This window comes from Pristis pectinata, chromosome 1 (assembly GCF_009764475.1).
Source record: "Pristis pectinata isolate sPriPec2 chromosome 1, sPriPec2.1.pri, whole genome shotgun sequence".
NCBI classification, from domain to species: Eukaryota; Metazoa; Chordata; class Chondrichthyes; order Rhinopristiformes; family Pristidae; genus Pristis; species Pristis pectinata.
The window spans coordinates 135,411,990-135,435,797 of NC_067405.1; the positions used below are offsets into that span (position 1 = coordinate 135,411,990).

Below are 23,808 nucleotides of genomic sequence, written 5' to 3' on the forward strand. Positions count from 1 at the left end.
TGCGACTGATGGGATTGTTCTACTGGGAGCTGACACGGAGCCAAAGGACCAAATAGACTCCTGCTGTGTCATAGTAAGTAAGTTATAGCTTCCAAATACAACGGTGAGAATGAGGGAAATGTAATCTTAAAGTGAGAGCTAGGGAAATCCGGAGCGTAATCAGAAATACCTTAACAAAAAGATTTGTAGAAATTTAGAACTCCTCTCCTGAAAAAAACAAGGGAGCAAGTCCTGTGGATGTTGAGAGCTTTCCTGTGACATTGTGGGATCCATTAAATCCTGCGATAATACTCACCTTCAAACAAGGAGAAGGAATTGAATGAACAGCTGCCTGAGAACAGGACTGACATTTAGAAAGTCAAAGTGTCAAAGAATCATATTAGACCATCAAGTCCAAGTTGGCTTTTCCTCAGTCCAAGTAAACATAATGAAATAGTATAAAGAACAAGGGCTGCAAGTATAGTGCCAGGGATGTTGTGCGATAAGGATACTGAATTTAGAACATGAGGATATTGAAGTATCTTTGTTTTTTAGGCTCTGTGAAATCTGTATTCAACCAGGAGTTTCATGGAAAGTAGGCAAAAAGCACATCGTAGAAAAGCATAACAATAAACTATGCATATTTGAGCCTTTCTCTCTTTTGGTCTTCACAACCGTGCGATTTTGATCGAAGCATGATGTCAGGACAAGGTAGGCTGGGCTGATGATGTACTATTCAGGCAATGTAGATTCAAATAAAAATATTTAGATCCCAGCTTTTTGCTGCCACTGCCAACCACCATGGTCCACATGGTGGTTTATTTACGTCTCTGTGGGAGAGAAAAGATTTAAGATATTTTATTAAATTACTCGAGGAAGCATTTAGGACTAAATTACTGGAGCTAAACAGTTGCAGCTGCCTCCTCATGGGATTTGACATAAAATCTGGAATCTTCAACACAGTTATTTTAAATTTCTTTCCATTTCATTACGCAGTCTCGAATTTTCCAAATGATGCATTTTCAAGTAAACTTCCTTACAACCATTATACAAGCAGTGGGGTCTGATCATTTCTGCAGTTAGGGCAGCCATTGTGAGTTGCACTGGATGAATTTCAATGCAGACTATTCACCTTGGTTGGTTCATAATCCAGGGGTTTAAATATAATGTTCTATAGGACAGTGATTTACCTCACTGCATAAAATGCTGAATGTACACATTTCATTCAGAATTTTGCATGACAAGGCAAGACAAGATATCTTTATTAGTCACATGTACATCGAAACACACAGTGAAATGCATCTTTTTGCGTAGAGTGGTCTGGGGGCAGCCTGCAAGTGTTGCCACTCTTCTGGCGCCAACATAGCATGCCCACAACTTCCTAACCCATACGTCTTTGGAATGTGGGAGGAAACAGGTTGTCTTGACTTTAAGAAGGAAATGGTCTTTCATTGCATGGGTAACTATGAGCGGGGTCTTTCTTCCCTTGATTCTACAAATGGGCAAAATATTAGGAAGAATGCTGAAGCCTCATCCCAACAAGAAAGTACTCAGCGGTCAAGCAGCATCTGTGAAGAGAGAAACAGAATTAACTTTTCAGGTCAATCTTTCATCCAGACTCCATGAAGAAGTTGATGAAGTGGGGTGATATGGATTAGAATCAGCTTAATAGTGCTCTTGCTTTGGAGTTCAGCTCCTGCCCTAGACTTAAGCATATTACCTACGCATTTCAAGGGTGTGCTGTATTGTCACCAGCCTTGTCCATCAACCTTTGTGCTGCTTAGGTGGGTACTAAACATACAGTGGCACAATGAGAGAATTGTCACAATCCATAGAGAAAGGATGTCCCTATTATCCAAGAGTTCAAGGACTAAGGGATATAGATTGAAGGTTTTGGGCAAGAGGGACATGGAGGAGATGAAGATGAATTTTTTTTTGCAGACATGGACAATAATCTGGAGCTTACTGCTTACGAGGGTGGTGGATGATAGACAATCAATGATTCCTGAACAAAATTGGACGGACACATGAGGGAAATAAACTCTGAGGATAGAACAAGAGAATGGGATTGACTGGATTTCTCTGTGGAGAGTTGTCAGGGACTTGATAAACTGAATGACCTATTCCTTTGCTGTGAGGACTCAGTGCCCAGCATGACCAAAAATAGATTAACTGTCATCTCATTATTGGTTATGGATCTTTATGTGTATCAAATAGCTGCATTTCTTTTGACATAAAGCCATTGGTTAAGAGGATGCCTTGGTGAAATATGTTATAAATGGAAGTGTTTTTAAAGCGAAATGAGGGACACTATTGTGCATGGCCAAATGATTGAAGGGTGATTCTTCCTTCTGAGGTAGAAGGAGTCTGAGGGGGTACCGGAAATCTGTGTCTTGGTCCTTTCAGACTCATTTGTATTGGTTGATGTCAGAAATTCAACAGCCGTCCTGTTATCTAGTCAATATGTATCACTGTTATTACCGTATCGTTTGAATACACTGCACAAAAAAGATGCTCTGTTTCAATATCTGGCACTGGTCATGAACAATCTCAGAGCCACTGAGGGTGGGAGCTGGAGGAGTTGGGGGTAACTGCCAAATGTTTGAAGGGACTGAAGTGAATGCAGTGGGTTTCCTGGATTCCCCTCCCTAAATCTCTATCCCACTCTAGACAGAGAGTTATTAGCCCATTAGAAGTTCTTTAAAGATAAGATAAGATGTCTTTATTAGTCGCATGTACATCGAAACACACAGTGAAATGTATCTTTTGCGTAAAGTGTTCTGGGGGCAGCCCGAAAGTATATGCTTTAGATATGTTGCTTTAAAGACTTCTAAAGGGCTTGTCAACACTCTTGTGAATTGCTTTGGGAAAATTAACCTTGTTTGAAAAAGGCTGTAGGAATTAATTTGTCGCTTTACTTCTGAACTCGAACAACACACAGGTCCAAGTGTATACCTCAGCTAACATGTGATACGCTTAAGAATATAATCTCATATTAATCTTGTCAGATCTCAGAAACCCATGCACAATTCTTTACATTTCCCTCAATTATATGAAACTGATGGTCATGTGAAGTTCCTGAAACTACTCTGGGTGGAATTGTGCATTGTTTATGGGGTTGGGTGCTGTGAGTAGGTGAGAATGTGTGTGGGTTAGAGAATTAAATGGCAGAATTACTGCAACTCACTTTCCAGTTACTGTGTGTTGATTATGTTGCAGAAATGTTGGCTGCATTGGCACTGACTGTGCTATGGATCAGAGCAGGGCTGGCCCAGGAGACCGATTCAGCTGTGTCGATTACGGTAATTACTAACGAGAAACTCTGAGAAGGTGTAAAAGACCGACCGAAGTAAAAGTCACTTCAATAGACAAGGATTGCTGAAACAAAACCCAAAAACGTTGGAAATACTCAGCAAGGTCAGGCTGCATCTGTGGGAGGAGAAACGAGAGTTAATGTTTCAGGTCGCAGACCCTTCATCAGAACAGGGATATCAGAAGTACTTTGGATGAGCTTCTATTGTCTCCTTCCCAGTTCTGATGAAGGGTCTTTAACCTGAAACATTAACTCTGCTTCTCTTCCCACAGATGCAACCTGACCTGCTGAGTATTCTGACATTTCTGTTTTGATTTTAGATTTGCTCCATCTGCAGGATTATATGATTTTACTGACAAGGATTACTAATGTGGGAGAGTGTGGGGTAATTGGGTCCTGTGTGCTGGACGTCATATGCTGAGGACAGTCAGCATTGAAGAATGCCAACCTATTGAAAATGTTACAAACCAGCAACACCATCCACCATCGCTTTAAATGTCAATGTAGACACAACATTTAAATAGTATTGAGATCAGAGCAGCATGAGGAGGAATCAGGTGAGAGGGGAAAAATTTACTGGGGACATGAAGGGCAACTTTTTCTCCACACAGAGGGTGGTGGGTATGTGGAACCAGCTGCCAGCGGAAGTGGTAGAGGAGGGTACAATTACAGTGCTTAAAAAGGCATTTAGGCAGGTACATGGATAGGAAGGGTTTGGAGGGAAATGGGCCAAATGCTGTCAAATGGGATTAGCTCAGGTAAGCAACTTGGTTGGCATGGACAAGTTGGGCTGAAGGACCTGTTTCTGTGTTGTATGAATCTATGACTCTAAAAGTCCCTAGAGGTCAGAGGTGGGGAGAAGTACTGGGAATCCAAGGTGGGACAGGTATTAGTTAAGAGGTGAGGAGGAAGATGGGGGTCACAAATGAGAAAAATCTTGAATTTATAAGATCAGATACCTTTATTAGTCACATGTACATTGAAACACACGGTGAAATGCATCTTTTGCGTAGAGTGTTCTGGGGGGCAGCCCTCAAGTGTCGCCACACTTCCGGCGCCAACATATCATGCCCACAACTTCCTAACCCGTACGCCTTTGGAATGTGGGAGGAAACCAGAGCACCCGGAGGAAACCCACTCAGACACAGGGATAACGTACAAACTCCTACAGACAGCAGTGGGAATTGAACCTGGGTCGCTGGCACTGTAAAGCGTTAAGCTAACCGCTACACTGCCGTGCCTGCCCAGAATGACACTTTTAACATAACAGAACACACAGAGGTGCTTCCCAAACACAGTTCTCAATCAAAATTTGGCACCAAGCTCCAGAAGGAGACATGAAGGCAATTGGCCAATAGTTTGGTCAGGCGTAGGTTTTAGGAATATCTTAAAGGAACAAGAAAGAGGGAGAGCATCAGGGAGGGAATTGGCAGCTTGGGTGTCAGTGGCAGGGCTATTGAAATAAGAGATGATCAGGAGGTCCAAAGTGGAGGAACAAAGATCTGATAAGGTTGATAGATTATAGAGAAGGGGCAGGGGGTGATCACAGCAGCGTTTTAGACGACTTCAAGTTTACAGGGGTCAGAATGAGAGATGCCCACCACCAGTGCTTTGGAACTGTCATGGCTAGAGATATAAAGGCATGGATCAGGGTTTCAGTGTGAGATAAGCTGAGCTGAGAGAGGTTGGACAATGTTTTCTTTGTAGTGGGAGTGGGAGGCATTAAGTGATCCCAGTCTCCATTTTGTAGCTCTGATCTCTTAGTGAGAGTTTCTGCATTACAGCTGCTCGAGGTGAAAAACTGAACCGCTGTTATGGAAATGCTGAAGCCTGTCAATGGCATCTCACTGGTTCATGGAGTTGAACCTTCAGCCCAACTGGTCTATGCTGACCAAGATGCTCCATCCAAGCTGATCCCATTTGCCAGCGTTTGGCCTATAACCTTCTAAACCTTTCCAATCCACATACCTGTCCAACTGCCTTTTAAAAGTTGTTATTGTCCCTGGCTCAACCACTTCTGATGGTTGAAGGAGTTTGTGTGGGTGGTGGGTGGCTGGCGGATTGTGTGGAGGACAGAGGGAGGAGAAGGTGGTGGGGTGGGGTGGGGTCGGGTACCTGCTGAACATTTCTTTACTGAACAATGTTTAAAAAATTGCCAAACTCCTCCACACAAAAAATAGCATGAAATGACTAAAGGCCTGAACACCAGTATTTTGGGGAAATATTACCAGGGAATGGGGGACAGATAGTGAGTTAATATAATACACAGGCAAGTGTGGATCTCTCGCTGACTGCTCTATGTGTTTATTAAAGAGATTGTTTTGTCTTGTTCATTTTCAGCAGTGCTCTGATGGTTATCGACTGGACCGCTCATCGGGACAATGCAGGGGTGAGAGACAATTACCATTCCAGTTTAGGTTGCATCTTCTCATCAGCACAGCAAGATCCAATTAACATCAACATGACCATTGAACAGTTTAACTTGTTCTTCGCCCTGTTGCTTAGGGAAAGGGAAGGATGAGGTTTCCATTTACTTAGTCCCGTTTCAGGTTCTTGGGATTCCCCAGACCACTTTGCATTGAAGTGCTTCTGAATTGCACTTGCTGGTGTGCTGTAAGGAAGCACAGTAAGATCTCACAAGCAATGAGATTCACAGCTGGCTAATCTGATTTAGAATTGTGGGGTTGATGACTCTTTGAGTAAACGAGTAATCCCGTGGAGTTATCTGCATCCTGCCAAGAGGGTGCTTGGGGCCTCGGTTTCTTGTATTGCCCAAAAAGGCAGCGCCTCTGGCTGTGCAGCACTCCCTCAGCACTGCGTTGAACTGTGGTGTGCTGAAGTCTCTGGAGTTGGGCTTGGAATCATCAAGCATTTGGCTTCAGCAGCTATGCTCCCACTGAGCCATGTTTCATAGCGTGAGAGGGGATGATAGCCAGGGCACCAGCAGCACTCTCATTTAGAATCACAGAATAATACAGCCCACCACTTCCATGCTGACCATTAGGCACCAGTCGATACCAATCACATTTGTCAGCCCTGGTCCAGCCTTCTATGCCTTGGTGATTGTCCAGATATTCTTAATTGTCAGGAGAGTTTCTACTCCCAGTACCCCCTCAGGCAGTGTGTTCCAGATTCCTACCACCCTTTGGTGGAAGAGATTCCTCCTCAGATACCCCTAAATTTCTTACCCTTTACCCTAAACCTTTGCCCTCTGGTTTTAAACTAGAAAGTTTCCACATATCAGAAAACATTTTTCTGCTATGGGGAAACACTTCTTACCATCTACCCTACATATGCTTCCTTTCTTTAAGTAAAGCCATGGAATCTTTAATCTCCATCTGAAGCTGAAGAAGGGATTGCAATAGGGCTTTGTGAAGGGAAGATCTTGCCTCACAAGCCTGATAGAGTTCTTTGAGGAGGTGATGAGGAAGATTGATGAGGGTAGTGCAGTGGATGTGGTCTATATGGATTTTAGTAAGGCATTTGACAAGGTTCCTCATGGTAGGCTTCTTTAGAAGGTCAGAGGCCAAGGGATCCAGGGAAGCTTGGCTGTGTGGATTAGGAATTGGCTTGCATGTAGAAAGCAGAGGGTTGTGGTGGAAGGAGTGCCCTCGGGTTGAGGGCAGTGACTAGTGGTGTCCCGCAGGGATCGGTTCTGGGACCTCTACTTTTTATAATATTTATAGATGACTTAGATGAGGGGGTGGAAGGCTGGGTTAGTAAGTTTGTGGACGACACTAAGATCGGCGGTGTTGTGGATAGTGTGAAGGGCTGTCGGAACTTACAGAGGGTTATTGATAGGATGCAGAGCTGGGCTGACAAGTGACAGATGGAGTTCAATCCGGAGAAGTGTGAGGTGGTACACTTTGGAAGGACAAACTCCAGGGCAGAGTATAAGGTAAATGGCAAGGTACTTGGCAATGTAGAGGAGCAGAGGGATCTGGGGTTTCATATTCACAGTTCACTGAAAGTTGCCTCACAGGTGGATAGAGCAGTTAAGAAGTCCTATGGGATGTTAGCTTTCATAAATCATGGGATTGAGTTTAAGAGCCGTGAAGTGATGATGCAGCTTTACAAAACTCTAGTTAGGCCACACTTGGAGTACTGTGTTCAGTTCTGGTCGCCGCATCAGAGGAAGGATGTGGAGGCGTTGGAGAGGGTGCAGAGGAGATTTACCAGGACGCTGCCTGGATTAGAGCATATGGAATATGAGGGGAGGCTTAAGGTGCTAGGGCTTTATTCACTGGAAAGGGGGAGGATGAGAGGAGACATGATAGAGGTATATAACATATTGAGAGGAATAGATAGAATAGACAGCCAGTGCCTCCTTCCCAGGACACCAATGCTCAAGACGAGGGGGCATGGCTTTAAGGTTATGGGTGGGAGGTCCAGGGGAGATGTCAAGGGGAGGTTTTTCACCTAGAGAGTGGTTGGTGCATGGAATGCACTGCCTGGGGTGGTGATGGAGGCAGATACATTGGACAGGTTCAAGAGTTTGTTGGATAGGCATATGGAGGAATGTGAGATAGAGGGCTATGCGGGAGGAAAGGGTTAGATAGTGTGAGGGTGGTTTGATGGACGGCACAACATGGTGGGCCGAAGGGCCTGTTTTGTGCTGTATGGTTCTATGGTTCTATGGTATAACATCTCAGCCAGAGTGTGTCACACTGAGAATGCAGCAGACCTACTGGTGTATGTGTTGCTGAAGCCCAACACATTGCTGCCTGTTTCATGCTGAAAGTGGAGTCCATATGGTTCAATCAGACTGCTGCTGGTGCTGACTGTTGTCCTTTGGACCTTGTATCAGGAAGGGAAGTGCAGTTATGGCCATTTGAAAGCTCACATGGATTAGAGTGCATGTGCTATCAGGAGAAGCAGGACAAACTTGGTCTCTTTTCTCTGGAGCGGCAGAGGCTGAGGGGTGATCTGTTGGAAGTGTATAAAATTATGAGGGGCATAGATAGGGTGGACAAGCAATATCTTTTTCCCATTATTGAGTGATCCAATACCAGAGGGCATGCATTTAAGATGAGAGGGGGTAGGTTCAGAACAGACGTGAGGGGTATGTTTTTTACTGAGAGAGTGGTGGATGCCTGGAATGCATTGCCTGATAGGGTGGTGGAGGCAAATTCATTGGGGGCTCTTAAGAGATGAATGAGAGGAAAATAGAGGGATATGGGCGTTCTGTAGGTAGGAGGGAATAGCTATGTCGGTACAATATTATGGGCTGAAGGGCCTGTTCTGTGCTGTACTGTTCCATGTTCCATGTTCCATGTTGAGCCACTGGTAGAGGGAAAGGAAAAAAGATGCTGGTTATTGGGAATAAAAACAGGAAATACTCAGCAGGTCAGGCAGCATCTATAGAGGGAGAAACTAATGAAGGACCATTGGCCTGAAGCATTAATTATCTCCAAAGATGCTGCCTGATCTGCTGAGAATCCTCAACATTTCCTTCTTTGATGGCAGAAGTTGTGAATGCTGAAGTGAAGAAAGATCTATGTAGCACCTTTCTCATCCCATCCATAACGTCCCACAGCGAACTTACGTGTAGTCACTGGTCGAATGCAAGGATTGTGGGATCAGAGGAAGTTCCCACAAACGGTGATGACTAGATGATCAGACCTTTAGTGATGTTAGCTGAGGGAGAAACAATAGCCAGAACACTCAATATTATTTATTTACTCTTTAATTTACTCTTACTCGTCGGAGCAGGCAGTGGAGTGAGAGGGAGCAGAGTGTTTTGGGCTTTGGCTCAAAGGGCTTCAGCGTAAAGGGGTGAGGAAAGGTAGGTGACTTGAGTTAAGGAAGGAGTATGAGTGTGGTTTCCTGTACTCTGTGTCAGATGTGGGAGTTCCCGGAGTCTCCCTGCCTCCGGGAAGGCTACGTCTGCACCCAGTGTGTCGAGCTGCAGCTCCTGAGGGACTGTGTTAGGGAACGGGAGATGCAGCTCAATGACCTTCGTCTGGTCAAGGAGAATGAGGAGGTGATAGACAGGAGTTATAGGCAGGTGGTCACACCGGGACCAAGGGAGTCAGGCAAGTGGGTCACAGTCAGGAGGGGGAAGGGGAAGAGTCAGGTACCAGAGAGTACCCCTGTGACTGTACCCCTTGACAATAAGTAGTCCTGCTTGAGTACTGTTGGGGGAGACAGCCTACCTGGGGGAAGCAACAGTGGCAGTGTCTCTGGCACAGAGTCCAGCCCTGTGGCTCAGATGGGTAGGGAAGGAGAGAGGAGGGCACTGGTGATAGGGGACTCTATAGTTAGGTGGGCAGACAAGCGATTCTGTGGACGCAGGAAAGAAACTCGGAAGGTAGTTTGCCTCCCAGGTGCCAGGGTCTGGAATGTTTCAGATCACGTCCAAGATATCCTGAAGGGGGAGGGAGAACAGCCAGAGGTTGTGGTACATATTGGTACCAATGACATCGGTTGGGAAAGGAATGAGGTCCTGAAAAGAGACTATAGAGAATTAGGAAGCAGGACCTCAAAGGTAGTAATTTCCAGATTACTGCCTGTGCTAAGCGACAGTGGGTATAGGAACAGAATGAGGAGGAGGTTAAATGCGTGGCTGAGGGATTGGAGTAAGGAGCAGGGATTCAGATTTCTGGATCACTGGGGCCGCTTTTGGAGCAGGTATGACCTGTTCAAAGAGGATGGGTTGAACTTGAGTCCCAGGGGACCAATATCCTGGCGGGGAGGTTTGCCAGGGCTACTGGGGAGAGTTTAAACCAGAATTGTTGGGGGGTGGGATCCGAACTGGAGGGACTGGGGAAGAGGTGTTTGGCTCTCAAATAGAGAAAACTGATAGTAGGTACGATAGGCAGGTGATAGAGAAGGGACGTGTTCAGACAGGCTTGAGATGTGTCTATTTTAACGCAAGGAGTATTGTGAACAAGGCGGATGAGCTTAGAGCTTGGATCAATACTTGGAGCTATGATGTGGTGGCCATTACGGAGACTTGGATGGCTCAGGGACTGGAATGGTTGCTTCAAGTGCCGGGTTTTAGATGTTTCAGAAAGGACAGGGAGGGAGGCAAAAGAGGTGGGGGAGTGGCACTGTTGATCAGAGATAGTGTCACGGCTGCGGAAAAGGTGGACGTCGTGGAGGAACTGTCTATGGAGTCTCTGTGGGTGGAGGTTAGGAAGAGGAAGGGGTCAATAGCTTTACTGGGTGTTTTTTATAGGCCATCCAATAGCAACAGAGATATTGAGGAGCAGATAGGGAAGAAGATCCTAGAAAGGTGTGAGAATAACAGTTGTTGTGATGGGGGATTTTAATTTCCCAAACATCGATTGGCATCTCCAGACAGTGAGGGGTTTAGATGGGGTGGAGTTTGTCAGGTGTGTTCAGGAAGGATTCTTGACACAGTATGTAGATAGGCCTACAAGAGGAGAGGCTGTGCTTGATTTAATATTGGAAAATGAACCTGGTCAGGTGTCAGATCTCTCAATGGGTGAACATTTTGGTGATAGTGATCATAATTCTATCTCCTTTACGTTAGCACTGGAGAGAGATAGGAACAGACAGACTAGAAAGGCGTTTACTTGGAGTAAAGGGAACTATGAGGCTCTCAGGCAGGAAATTAGAAGATTAAATTGGGAACAGATGTTCTCAGGGAAAAGTACGGAAGAAATGTGGCAAATATTCAGGGGATATTTGTGTGGAGTTCTGCATAGACATGTTCTGATGAGACAGGGGAGTCACGAGGGGATACAGGAACTGTGGTGTACAAAGGCTGTAATAAATCTAGTCAAAAGGAAAAGAAAAGCTTACAAAAGGTACAGAGATCTGGAAGAGTATCAGGCTAATAGGAAGGAGTTTAGCTTAAGAAGGAGATTAGGAGAGCCAGAAGGGGACATGAGAAGGCCTTGGCGGGCAGGATTAAGGAAAACCCCAAGGCATTCTACAAGTATGTAAAGAGCAAGAGGATAAGGTGCGAAAGAATAGGGCCTATCAAGTACAGCAGTGGGAAAGTGTGTATGGATCTGGAAGAAATGGCGGAGGTACTTAATGAATACTTTACGTCAGTATTCACTACGGAAAAAGATCTGGGGGATTGTAGTGGGGACTTGCAGCAGGCTGAAAAGCTTGAGCATGTAGATATTAGGAAAGAGAAGGTGCTGAAACTTTTGGAAAGCATCAAGTTGGATAAGTCGCCGGGACCGGATGAGATGTACCCCAGGCTGCTGTGGGAGGTGAGGGAAGAGATTGCAGAGCCTCTGACGATGATCTTTGCATCGTCGATGGAGAAGGGAGAGGTCCCGGAAGCTTGGAGGGTTGCAGATGTTGTTCCCTTATTCAAGAAAGAGTTAAGGGATAGTCCAGGGAATTATAGACCAGTGAGTCTTACCCAAGTGGTTGGTAAGCTAATGGAGAAGATCCTGAGAGGCAGGATTTATGAACATTTGGAGAGGTATAGTATGATTAGAAATAGTCAGCATGGCTTTGTCAAGGGCAGGCCCTGCCTTACGAGCCTGATTGAATTTTTTGAGGATGTGACTGAACACATCGATGGAGGGAGAGTAGTAGATGTAGTGTATATGGATTTCAGCAAAGCGTTTGATAAGGTACCCCATGCAAGGCTTATTGAGAAAGTAAGGAGGCATGGAATCCAAGGGGACATTGCAGTGTGGATCCAGAACTAGCTGGCCCACAGAAGGCAAAGAGTGGCTGTTGAAGGGTCGTATTCTGCGTGGAGGTCGGTGACCAGTGGTGTACCTCAGGGATCTGTACTGGGACCCTTGCTCTTTGTGATTTTTATAAATGACCTGGATGAGGAAGTGGAGGGGTGGGTTAGTAAGCTTGTGGATGACACAAAGGTTGGGGGCGTTGTGGATAGTTTGGAGGGCTGTCAGAGGTTACAGAGGGACTTAGATAGGATGCAAAGTTGGGCTGAGAAGTGGCAGATGCAGTTCAGATAAGTGTGAAGTGGTTCATTTTGGTAGGTCAAATATGATGGCAGAATATAGTCTTAATGGTAGGACTCTTGGCAGTGTGGAGGATCAGAGGGATCTTGGGGTCCGAGTCCATAGGACACTCAAAGCGGCTGCGCAGGTTGACTCTGTGGTTAAGAAGGCATATGGTGTATTGTCCTTCATCAATCGGGGAATTGAATTTAGGAGCCGAGAGGTATTGTTGCAGCTATATAGGTCCCTGGTCAGACCCCACTTGGAGTATTGTGCTCAGTTCTGGTCACCTCACTACAGGAAGGATGTGGAAGCCATAGAAAGGGTGCAGAGGAGATTTACAAGGATGCTGCCTGGAATACAGATCATGCCTTATGAAAGCAGGTTGAGGGAACTCAGCCTTTTCTCCTTGGAGCGACGGAGGATGAGGGGGGACCTGACAGAGGTGTATAAGATGATGAGAGGTATTGATCAGGTAGATAGTCAGAGGCTTTTCCCCAGGGCTGAAATGGTGACCACAGGAGGACATAGGTTTAAGGTGCTGGGAAGTAGGTACAGAGGAGATGTCAGGGGTATGTTTTTTACTCAGAGAGTGGTGAGTGCGTGGAATGGGCTGCCGGCAACGGTGGTGGAGGCGGATATGATAGGGTCTTTTAAGAGACTGTTGGATAGGTACATGGAGCTGAGTAAAATAGAGGGCTATGGGTAAGCCTAGTAATTTCTAGGGTAGGGACCTGTTCGGCACAGCTTTGTGGGCTGAAGGTCCTGAATTGTGCTGTAGTTTTTCTGTGTTTCTATGTTCTATGTTTACCTTTCTTTATGTATGAGATGAGGGTATCACCGGCAAGGTCACCATTTGTTGCTTCATGGGTATGGGATCTATTCCATTCACCTGAGAGATAAGATGTGCCTCACTTGAATGCTTCATCAGAAAGATAACAGTGCAACACACCCTCACTACGGTGTTAGTCTAGATTTCTGTGCTTAACTCTTAGTAGGCCATTAGAAGTATTTAAGAACCATTTAAGCTGGAGGTGGATAAGGCTGTTGCAAGATTGTGGAATTGGTGGTTATGGGGAACTGGCACAGAAGAGGAATTGAGGCCAGCGTAGATCAGCCTTAATCGTAATGAATGGCGGGCAGGCTTGAAGGACCTGGTGGCCTATCCCTGCTCGTATTTTCTAATGTCCTTGTGTTAGGAGTGAAGCTCAGAGCTGTAACTTTCTGATTCAAGGATGCTTCCAACCAAGCCACTTTGAAGGGGAGCTGATAAAAAGGGGGATACCATTAAATTGATAAAAAACCAAAGCCAACATGGCCTCTCAGCTGTTTTCTCTTGCTGCCCTTTCACAGATATTAATGAGTGCCAAACCATCCCAGATGCCTGCAAAGGGGACATGAGGTGCATAAATCACAATGGTGGATACCTATGCCTACCAAGGACTGCTGCACTCGTTTTGGCAAATGGACCATCCAACCCAACTTACTCCGTGTCTTCAGCATCAAGACTCTCGGAAACACAAGGTTCATCTGTCTACCAGCCAGTCTCCATTCCCAGATATCCTGTTCCATCTAGATCCCTGATCTGTCGTTTTGGCTACACTGTGGATGAAAACAACAATTGCGTGGGTAAGTGGCCACTTTAATTGTCCAAGGCTCATTTGCAAAAATGAATTCACTTGCTCACTTCCATCTTATCATGATTTTTAATCTGAAGCAAGTGGTGTGTAAGGTTTGAAGCATTTTAGCCATCATTACTTTACAGCTAAGTCAGTACTCAATAAGCCATAACCTGCTGGGATATGGACCAAGAGCTGGAAAGAAGGATTAAACTAAAGCCCATTTTGACTAGTATGGATATGATGGGCTGAATGCCCTCCTTCTCTGCCTTTTGTTTTGAAAGTGTAACATTGTAGTCACGATGCAAGATTTGGTACAAGGTATATGGAAGCTGTGCAACATCCTGATGTACTAAGAGAGGGAGAATCTCACGCCAAGGCTTCATAATGGATGAACTGAAATTTTCCAGATTGCAAAGGAGATTAACAAAACTGGATAGACCAACTGCGCACAACGGGTCCAAGAATGAGAGGATGCAGGTTAAAACGAGAAAATTTAAAGGAATACAGGAGTAAGTGAGGTCAAGTGGAGACACAAGGGACTGTAGATATTGGAATCTGGAGCAAAAAACAAACCACTGGAGGAATTCAGCGTGTCAGGCAGATCTGTGGAGGTAAAGGGATAGTCAATGTTTCGATTCGAGACCTTGGATTGGAACTGAGAGGAGGAAAACCTCTAAAGTGGGCATACCTTGAAGAGACTTTGCAGTGTAAATTAAATGGAGACAAAGAGACTGCAGATGCTGGAACCTGGAGCAAAAAGCAAACTGCTGGAGAAGCTCAGCAGGTCAGGCAGCATCTGTGGAGGCAGAGGGATAGTCGATGATTCGGGCTGAGACACTTCATCAGGTTGAGTCTTTTGTCCAAAGCGTAGGTGTGGAAAGAAGTTACCAGGGAGAACTGAATCAAATCCAAGAGGTGATAGATGTGTTGAGAATGGATTCATTGAGGTACAGTGTGCTTAAGGTCAAGTGCAGCTGAAATTAAATCAGAGTTCAATGAGTTTGTCCACAAAGTGACTGTTCCTAAAGTAGTTAAAGACATATTTTCTGATCATTGTTGTCAAAGTATATGTGTTTCTTGTACTCAATAATAGCCAATTGGCTTCAATATGTTGGGTTAGTGGTATAGCCCAGGTAACATTCCCACCCCTAGGATGAGTCTACCTCGGGCCTCATGCCCAAGACAATCCTCTCCCCGTAGGTGCGGTGTGCCTTAGATTTGCTGTGGCCTTTATATTCACCTGAATTGAAAGGACATGTATGGATTTAGACCTTATTGAGCTGTGTGAAGTAATAACAGGAACAATCCAAAGGAATGCATCAAATTAAATCATAGCTACAGGATAAGATGCATAGAGAATTAAGGACCAATGTCAGGGATACTTTTCATGCAAAAAAATAGTTAATATCTACAATTGTGTTCATTTGGAATAGAACCATAGAACAATACAGCACAAAACAGGCCCTTCGGCCCACCATGTTGTGCCAACCTTTAAACCATTCCTAATACTATCTATTCCCTTCCTCCCACATATCCCCCTATTTTAAATTCCTCCATATGCTTATCTAACAATCTCTTGAACTTGACCAATGTATCTGCCTCCACCACCACCCCAGGCAGCACATTCCATGCACCAACCACTCTGGGTGAAAAACTTTCCTCTGATATCTCCCTTGAACTTCCCACCCATTACTTTAAAGCCATGCCCTCTTGTATTGAGCATTGATGCCCTGGGAAAGAGGCACTGGCTGTCTACTCTATCTATTCCTCTTAATATTTTGTATACCTCTATCAAGTCTCCTTCCCTCCAAAGAGTAAAACCCTAGCTCCCTTAGTCTCTCCTCATAATCCATACTCTCCAATCCAGGCAGCATCCTGGTAAGTCTCCTCTGCACCCTTTCCAACGCTTCCACATGCTTCCTATAATGAGGTGACCAGAACTGGACACAGTACTCCAAGTGTGATCTAACAGTCTTGTAGAGCTGCATCATTACCTTGCGGCTCTTAAACTCAATCCCACGACTTATGAAAGCCAACATCCCATAAGCTTTCTTAACTACCCTATCCACCTGTGAGGCAACTTTCAGTGATCTGTGGATATGAACCCCCAGATCCCTCTTCTTCTCCACACTACCCAGTATCCTGCCATTAACCTTGTACTCCGCCTTGGAGTTTGTTCTTCCAAAGTATACCATCTCACACTTCTCCACATTGAACTCCATCTGCCACTTGTCAGCCCAGCTCTGCATCCTATCGATATCCCTCTGCAAGCTTCAACAGTCCTCCCCACCTTCCACAACACCACTGACCCTTGTGTCATCTGCAAACTTGCTAACCCACCCTTCTACCCCCTCATCCAAGTCATTAATAAATATCACAAAAAGTAGAGGTCCCAGAACTGATCCCTGTGGGACACCACTAGTCACAGCCCTCCAATCTGAATGCACTCCCTCCACCACAACCCTCTGCTTTCTACAGGCAAGCCAATTCTGAATCCACACCGCCAAGCCTCCCTGGATCCCTTGCCCTCTGACCTTTTGAAGAAGCCTACCATGTGGAACATTTTCAAATGCCTTACTAAAATCCATGTAGACCACATCTACTGCACCAATCTTCCTGGTCATCTCCTCAAAGAACACTATCAGGCTTATGAGACATGATCTTCCCTTCACAAAGCCATGCTGGCTGTCCCTAACCAGTCCATGATTCTCTAAATGCTCATAGATCCTATCTCTTAGAATCCTTTCCAACAGCTTACCCACCACAGACTCAAGGCTCACTGGTCTGTAATTTCCTGGACTATCCCTACTACCTTTTTTGAATAAGGGGACAACATTTGCCGCCTCCAATCCTCCGGTAGCATTCCTGTGGACAACGAGGTCTCAAAGATCCTAGCCAACAGTTCAGCAATCTCCTCCCTCACCTCCTGAAGCAGCCTGGGGAATATTCCGTCGGGCCCCGGGGAGTTATATGTCCTAATATTTTCTAACAGCTCCAACACATCCTCTCTCTTGATATCTACATGCTCCAGAACATTAACCTTACCAACACTGTTCTCAGCGTCATCAAGGCCCCTCTCCTCGGTGAATACTGAAGAGAAGTATTCATTGAGAACCTCACCCACTTCCACAGCTTCCAGGCACATTTTCCCACCTTTGTCTCTAATCGGTCCTACCTTTACTCTCATCATCCTTCTGTTCTTCACGTACGTGAAAAAAGCCTTGGGATTCTCCTTAACCCTAGCAGAGGTAATTCTCTGGAGGCATTTAAGTGACCATAGGATGCTGTGACTGAAGAGGATGAACCATACATTCCTCTGGAAAAATTGACTACATGGGTTAAATCTCTTTCATGTCTGTACCAATTTTAATAAAAGACTATTAAGGAACTAAGTTACTTATTTTAATAACTTTCAGCTGCTAGAGTAAATCTATTGGGAATGGTAATGTACTGTTTTTGTACAAGCATATTAGACAGTTGTCAGTCAACGTTAACATTGACATGTACCTTTTAAAGAGCCACTGGCAAATTCTTCCACTGAGGATTCGGCCAGTTAATAGCATTTTATTAAGCTGATGAAACAATCAGTTGCTGGTGGTGAAACATCTTCCCGAACTGAATAATTCAAGGAGTTAGTCATGCCAGCAATGGATTGGGACACTAGTAGACCAGATCAGGTAAGGACAACAAATTTCTTTCCTTAAAAGACATGAGCCTACTGGATTTTGCATCATCCTTTAGAGCATTAATAGTAGCTGGGATTGATTTAACCATCCTCTATAGATTTCCAGATCACCACAGCTGCGAGCAAATTATTCATTGTTTATAAACTATTTTTTCCAGAGCTAAAATGAATGCAGTCACTTTGCAATTTCACCTTTTAAATTCATTTATTGAATAAAAACCACCTTGTATCTATTTCACCCTGAATAATATAATTAATGTATATACACTTGGAAGCAAACAGCAGACCTGGAATGAGCATTTCAAATACATGTTTCAGTGAAAAGAAAGTAGGATCCATATTGCCAGATAAAAATATGTGGCTCTAAAGTCATTGATATAATTTGGAAGAAATGACCAAAGTTGGCACCCAACACATGAGAGAAATAAATGTAAAACACACTCACCACAAGACCGAATGAAGCCAAGGTAGCAAACTCATACAATGCTTGTATTTACAGCAGAGATTACCTTAATGTCTTGGATACAAAGGAGCTTTTATCCAGAAACTTGTTACTTCAGAACACTGGTGCAGCCCAGTGGTCAACCGGAACGAGTGTTAAACAAACCAATTTAAGCACACAGCTAATATGTTGTAAGATTAACATTCTTGTTGATTTTCTTCTCAGTATGTTACCATTGTTACAAGATCAGGTCATTATAGGCCATCCCTAATTTAATCACTGGCATCCATTTAACACAACTGAGAGTCTAGCAGGGCCACTTCACGGAGCATTTGAGTCATTGGCATTGGACTGGAATCACCTAGAGCTCACAATTATGAGCATCAGATTTCCATCACTGCAGGACATTAGTTGGTTTCTTATGACTATTCAATGACTCCATTATCATGTTTGACTGTTAACAAACTTTTCAATTCCATCTTTACTGTATAAAAATAAAATTAAATTCAAGTTCTCAAACTGCTGATGTTGGAACTTAACTTCACAGCCTTTGGATTGTTGGTGCAGCCAAGTTGACATAAAGTGATTAGGTAATCTTTTTTGAAATTCATTTTTTTGGAATCTGGGTTTCACCAGAAACACCAATGTTTATTGCCCGACAATAATTGCACTTTGAGCAGGTGGTGGTGAGCCGCCTTCTCGAACTCCTGCAGTCCATCTGGTGAAGGTGCTCCCACGATGCTGTTGAGTAGGGAGTTTCAGGATTTAAAGAAGGAACAACACAATATTTCCATGATCTGTTACGATGGCCTGTGTCTTGGAAGGGAACATTGAGACAGTTAGTGGCATTCCTGCATGGTCTGCTGCCCTTGTCTATCTTAATGGCAGACGTCATGGATTTGGGAGGTGTTGTCAAAGTAGCTTAATCACAATTCCTTTTGTAGGTAGTGCTCATTGTAGACACAGTGCACTGGCAGTGGAGGGAGTGAATGTTTAGACTGGCGGATGGATATTGCTTGTTAAGAGTTCTGTTGGAACTGAATTCATCCAGGCAAGTGGAGGTCATTCTATCACACTCCTGACTTGCACATGGTCGAGAGGCCTTTGGGTGAGTCAGTTGTTTGCAGTTATAAGGTAGTGATCTCTAATTTTTTTAATCCAGTCAGCGGGATATGGATATCATAGCTAAAAGTCAACATTCAATGCACACTTACAATTGCCCTTGAGAAGATGGTAGTGAGCTGCCTTCTTGATGTGCTGTTGTCCTAAAGGTGTTTCTACTGCTGCTGGGATGAGAGTTACAGCATTTAGTACCAGTGATGTATTTTCAAACCAAGGTCTAATGCAGCCTGATAAGAACTCTGAGATGGTGCTGTCCCAGGCCTCCTTTGTCTTCGTCCTTCCAAGCAGTAGAAATCATGCGTTTAGGATGTGTGATCAAGTGAGCGATAGCAAATTGCTGTATTACATTTTGTACAAGATACATAACATAGCTGTGGCGTACCAGTGGTAGAGTGAGTACAGGTTAGACTGGTGTACTGGGACCCAATCAAGCAGACTGCTTTCATAAAACTAGTATTCTATTTACTTGCCCAAGATTATAATACTTACTAAACTTTCCTTGTTAGGCTCAGGTTTAGAGATGCGAGGATGTATAATATTTTAACCAACACTATTAAGTAAAATGCATGGTGCACCTAAGTTTCATTGAATGAGTCTATTGAGGCTGCATGAAGTCAAGTGTGGATAAAGCTGGCTAAAGGCATGAAAATAAGTGCACAGGATAAGATATCTTTATTAGTCACACGTACATTGAAACACACAGTGAAATGCATCTTTTGCGTAGAGTGTTCTGGGGGTAGCCTGCAAGTGTCGCCACGCTTCCGGTGCCAACATAGCATGCCCACAACTTCCTGATCCTTACGTCTTTGGAATGTAGGAGGAAACCGGAGCACCTGGAGGAAACCCATGTAGACATGGGGAGAACGTACAAACTCCTTACAGACAGCAGCCAGAATTGAACCAGGGTCGCTGGCGCCATAATAGCATTACCTTCTTATGATCAACATAGAGTTGGCAAGTTAAGATTGAATTGTTTAAAGTTAGCTAAATAGGTACCATGGCAGAATAATATTTCCTATGTAGAATAATCACTTTTCGTTTGGACTGGGTAGAATGTAGTGTTTACAGACACCTCAGAACAATGTCTTTGCATTCCAATGATCTGCACCGTGCCTTCACACTGCCAGTTGGAAGGTCTTGTTTCCCTTGGGGAATTCCGAGGAAGTGTTTGTTTCCAAGTTTCAGAAGTGTAGTTTGTAAAGAAGTGTTGGTTACAAAGGTCTCCTCATAATGTCTCAAAATTCCAATCACTTAATGACTTCAGGTTCAAGAGGACTTTAGATTCTAACCAAATGCTGTGGCTTCATTAACTGGTTAGCCTACAGTTCATTGCCCATAAACACAAGAATCATTGAAAATCCATTTTTTTTTAATGAAAATAAATATTTGTCAGCCTTCAACTTATACAAAAACCCTGAGAAACATTGGTCCATGTAATAACAGAGTGATCCAAAGATGACTATTTCATCAAAGTCACAGATAAATCTCTGTACTTTCCTTCAATGTGGCTATGTATTTTGAAAATACAGTGACCACTAAAATACACTGGTGGTAAATATATGTGTATGTGTTGCACATATTAAGTGTAGTTTTTGGCATTATGCAGTAGGATAAAACAAGTGGCAGCCAATCCTGATATGTACCCCCTCCGCAGTGTTTCAATTGACTTTCTTAGAAGGAATATGAAACAAGCTACAATTCATTATCACTTCCTTTACACTGTTGCACAGGGTGGGGATCCTTTCAGTTCTGCTTTTGTTTAACAAGAAAATAAGTATCATATTTTATTTCAATGGCCAATCTATCATGTTTAAGCGGAATTATAGTAACCACAAATTAATTCCATTGGGTTTTGGTTTGGAGACACCACAACTTGCTGCGCAAATGCCAAGATTTGCTATTAGTAGGGCCTGATTGCACTGCCATAGAAATTCTGTATTGATGTTTTTCAACTCGTGGGGCAGGGTCCGAGGCCTGAATGATGAGGTGCGAGTTCTCCTCTGTACTGGGCCATCCATCAACCCCCACCCACGTTTAAGCTGTTCATGTGCAGCAGTGCAGAATGACAAAAAAATGTTCGTACTCACTCAAATGCTTTCTGAATAGGAGGTGTGCAATGGCCCCTCCTACCCTGGCTATTCTTTTTTCTCCCCCCTCCCATCAGGCAGAAGATACAAAAGCTTGAAAGCACCTATCACCAGGCTCAAGGACAGCTTCTATCCCGCTGGTATAAGACTATTGAACAGACCTCTAGTACAATAAGATGGACTCTTGACCTCACAATCTACTTCATGGTGGCTTTGTACCTTATTGTCTTCCTGCACTGCACTTTCTCTGTACTCTAAGCACTATATTTTGCATTCTGTTATTGTTTTCCCTTGTACTATGTTGATGTACTGATGTGATGAAATGATCTGTATGGATGGCATGCATTAGTCGAGGTATTGAGTTCAAGAGCTGCGAGGTAATGTTGCAGCTCTGTACAATGCTGGTTAAACCACACTTGGAGTATTGTGCTCAGTTATGGTCACCTAATTATAGGAAGGATGTGGAAGCTTTAGAGAGGATGCAGAAGAGATTTACCAGGATGCCGCCTGGATTGGAGTGCATGTCTTATGAGCATAGGTTGAGTGAGCAAGGGCTTTTCTCTTTGGAGAGAAGGAGGATAAAAGGTGACTTGATAGAGGTGTACAAGATGATAAGAGGCATAAATTGAGTGGACAGGCAGAGATTTTTTCCCAGGGTGAAAATGGCCAACACGAGGGGACATAATTTTAAGGTGATTGGAGGAAGGTATAAGGGGTATTGGTATTGGTTTATTATTGTCACTTGTACTGAGTTACAGTGAAAGGCTTGTCTTACAAACCATCAATTCATTACACAGTGCAGTTACATTAAGTCAGTACAGAGTGCATTAATGTAGTACAGGAAAACAATAACAGTACAGAGTAAAGTGTCACAACTACAGAGAAAGTGCAGTGCAATAAGGTGCGAGGTCACAACAAGCTAGATCATGAGGTCATAGTCCATTTCATTGTATAAGGGAACCGTTCAATAGTCTTATCACAGTGGGGTAGAAGCTGTCCTTAAGTCTGGTGGTACGTGCCCTCAGGCTCCTGTATCTTCTACCCAATGGAAGAGGAGAGAAGAGAGAATGTCCCGGGTGGGTGGGGTCTTTGATTATGCTGACTGCTTCACCAAGACAACGAGAGGTAAAGACAGAGTCCAAGGAGGGGAGGCTGGTGTCCGTGATGCTCCGGGCTGTGTCCACAACTCTCTGCAGCTTCTTGCGTTCCTGAGCAGAGCAGTTGCTGTACCAAGCCATGATACATCCAGATAGGATGCTTTCTATGATGCGCTCTATGGGATGTCAGAGGTAAGTTTTTTACACAGAGAGTGGTGAGTGTGTGGAAGACACTGCCTGCAGAGGTTGTGGGGGACAGATGCATTAGGGACATCTAAGAAACACTTAGCCACATGAATGATAGAGAAATAGAGGGCTATGTGGGAGGGAAGGGTTAGATAGATCTTAGAGCAGGATAAAATCTCGGCACAACATCGTGGCCAAAGGGTCTATACTGTGATGTAATGTTCTATGTTCTATATTCTATGTTAAAACAATTTTTCACCGTACCTTGGTACATGTGACAATATTAAACCATTTTACCAATTTATCAATTGCATCTCTCCACAGGGAAGGATGAATTTCATACCTGCCCTTGCACTGAGGTTGGCAGCTCTACCACCCCATTTTTTCTAAGGTGCAGCCAGTGCCATTTTGAAAGGGTCAAACTGCTATGTGTCTATCCTACTGCCTGTTTCTGATGTTTATCCCTTAGAATATGCAAACAGCAATCTTACAACTTTCATTGGCCCCTGCCTTCTTTTGTGAACTGATGCTTATAATTTTCATCTCTGCCTTCAATACAAGCTTGTCACCAAACTCCAAGACCTAGGACTCAACACCTCCCTCTGTAACTGGATCCTTGACTTTCTAACAAACAGACTGCAATCAGTGAGGATAGGCAGCAATACCTCTGGCACGATTATTCTCAACACTGGTGCCCCACAAGGCTGTGTCCTCAGCCCTCTACTCTACTCCCTATACACTCACGACTGTGTGGCCAGATTCTGCTCTAACTCCATCTACAAGTTTGCACATGATACCACTGTAGTAGGCCGAATCTCAAACAGCGATGAGTCGGAGTACAGGAAGGAGATAGAGAGCTTAGTGGAATGGTGTCATGACAACAACCTTTCCCTCAATGTCAGCAAAACTAAAAAGCTGGTCATTGACTTCAGGAAAGGGGGGGTGTACATGCACCTGTCTACATCAGTGGTGCTGAGGTTGAGAGGGTTGAGAGCTTCAAGTTCCTGAGAGTGAACATCACCAATAGTCTGTCCTGGTCAAATCACGTAGACGCCACGGCCAAGAAAGCTCACCAGTGCCTCTACTTCTTCAGGAGGCTAAAGAAATTTGGTTTGTCCCCTTTGACTCTCACCAACTTTTACTGATGCACCATAGAAAACATCCTATCTGGATGTATCATGGCTTGGTACGGCAACTGCTCTGCCCAAGACCGCAAGAAGCTGCAGAGAGTTGTGGGCACAGCCCAGCGCATCACGGACACCAGCCTCCCCTCCTTGGACTCCTTGTCTTTACCTCTTGTTGTCTTGGTGTAGCAGCCAGCATAATCAAAGACCCCACGCACCCGGGACATTCTCTCTTCTCTCCTCTTCCA

General features: G+C 44.3%; 1 protein-coding gene across 1 annotated transcript in view; it reads left to right on the forward strand.

Moving 5' to 3' along the window:
• Positions 1 to 674: 674 nt before the first annotated feature.
• The window catches only part of fbln5 (fibulin 5), a 67,988-nt gene continuing 44,854 nt past the window's right edge, over positions 675 to 23,808 (forward strand). Inside the window, exons 1-4 of the mRNA XM_052018763.1 lie at positions 675 to 690; positions 3,199 to 3,281; positions 5,633 to 5,681; positions 13,549 to 13,824. Coding sequence (XP_051874723.1) covers positions 675 to 690; positions 3,199 to 3,281; positions 5,633 to 5,681; positions 13,549 to 13,824 — 424 coding nt within the window. The remainder of the gene's footprint in view (positions 691 to 3,198; positions 3,282 to 5,632; positions 5,682 to 13,548; positions 13,825 to 23,808) is intronic.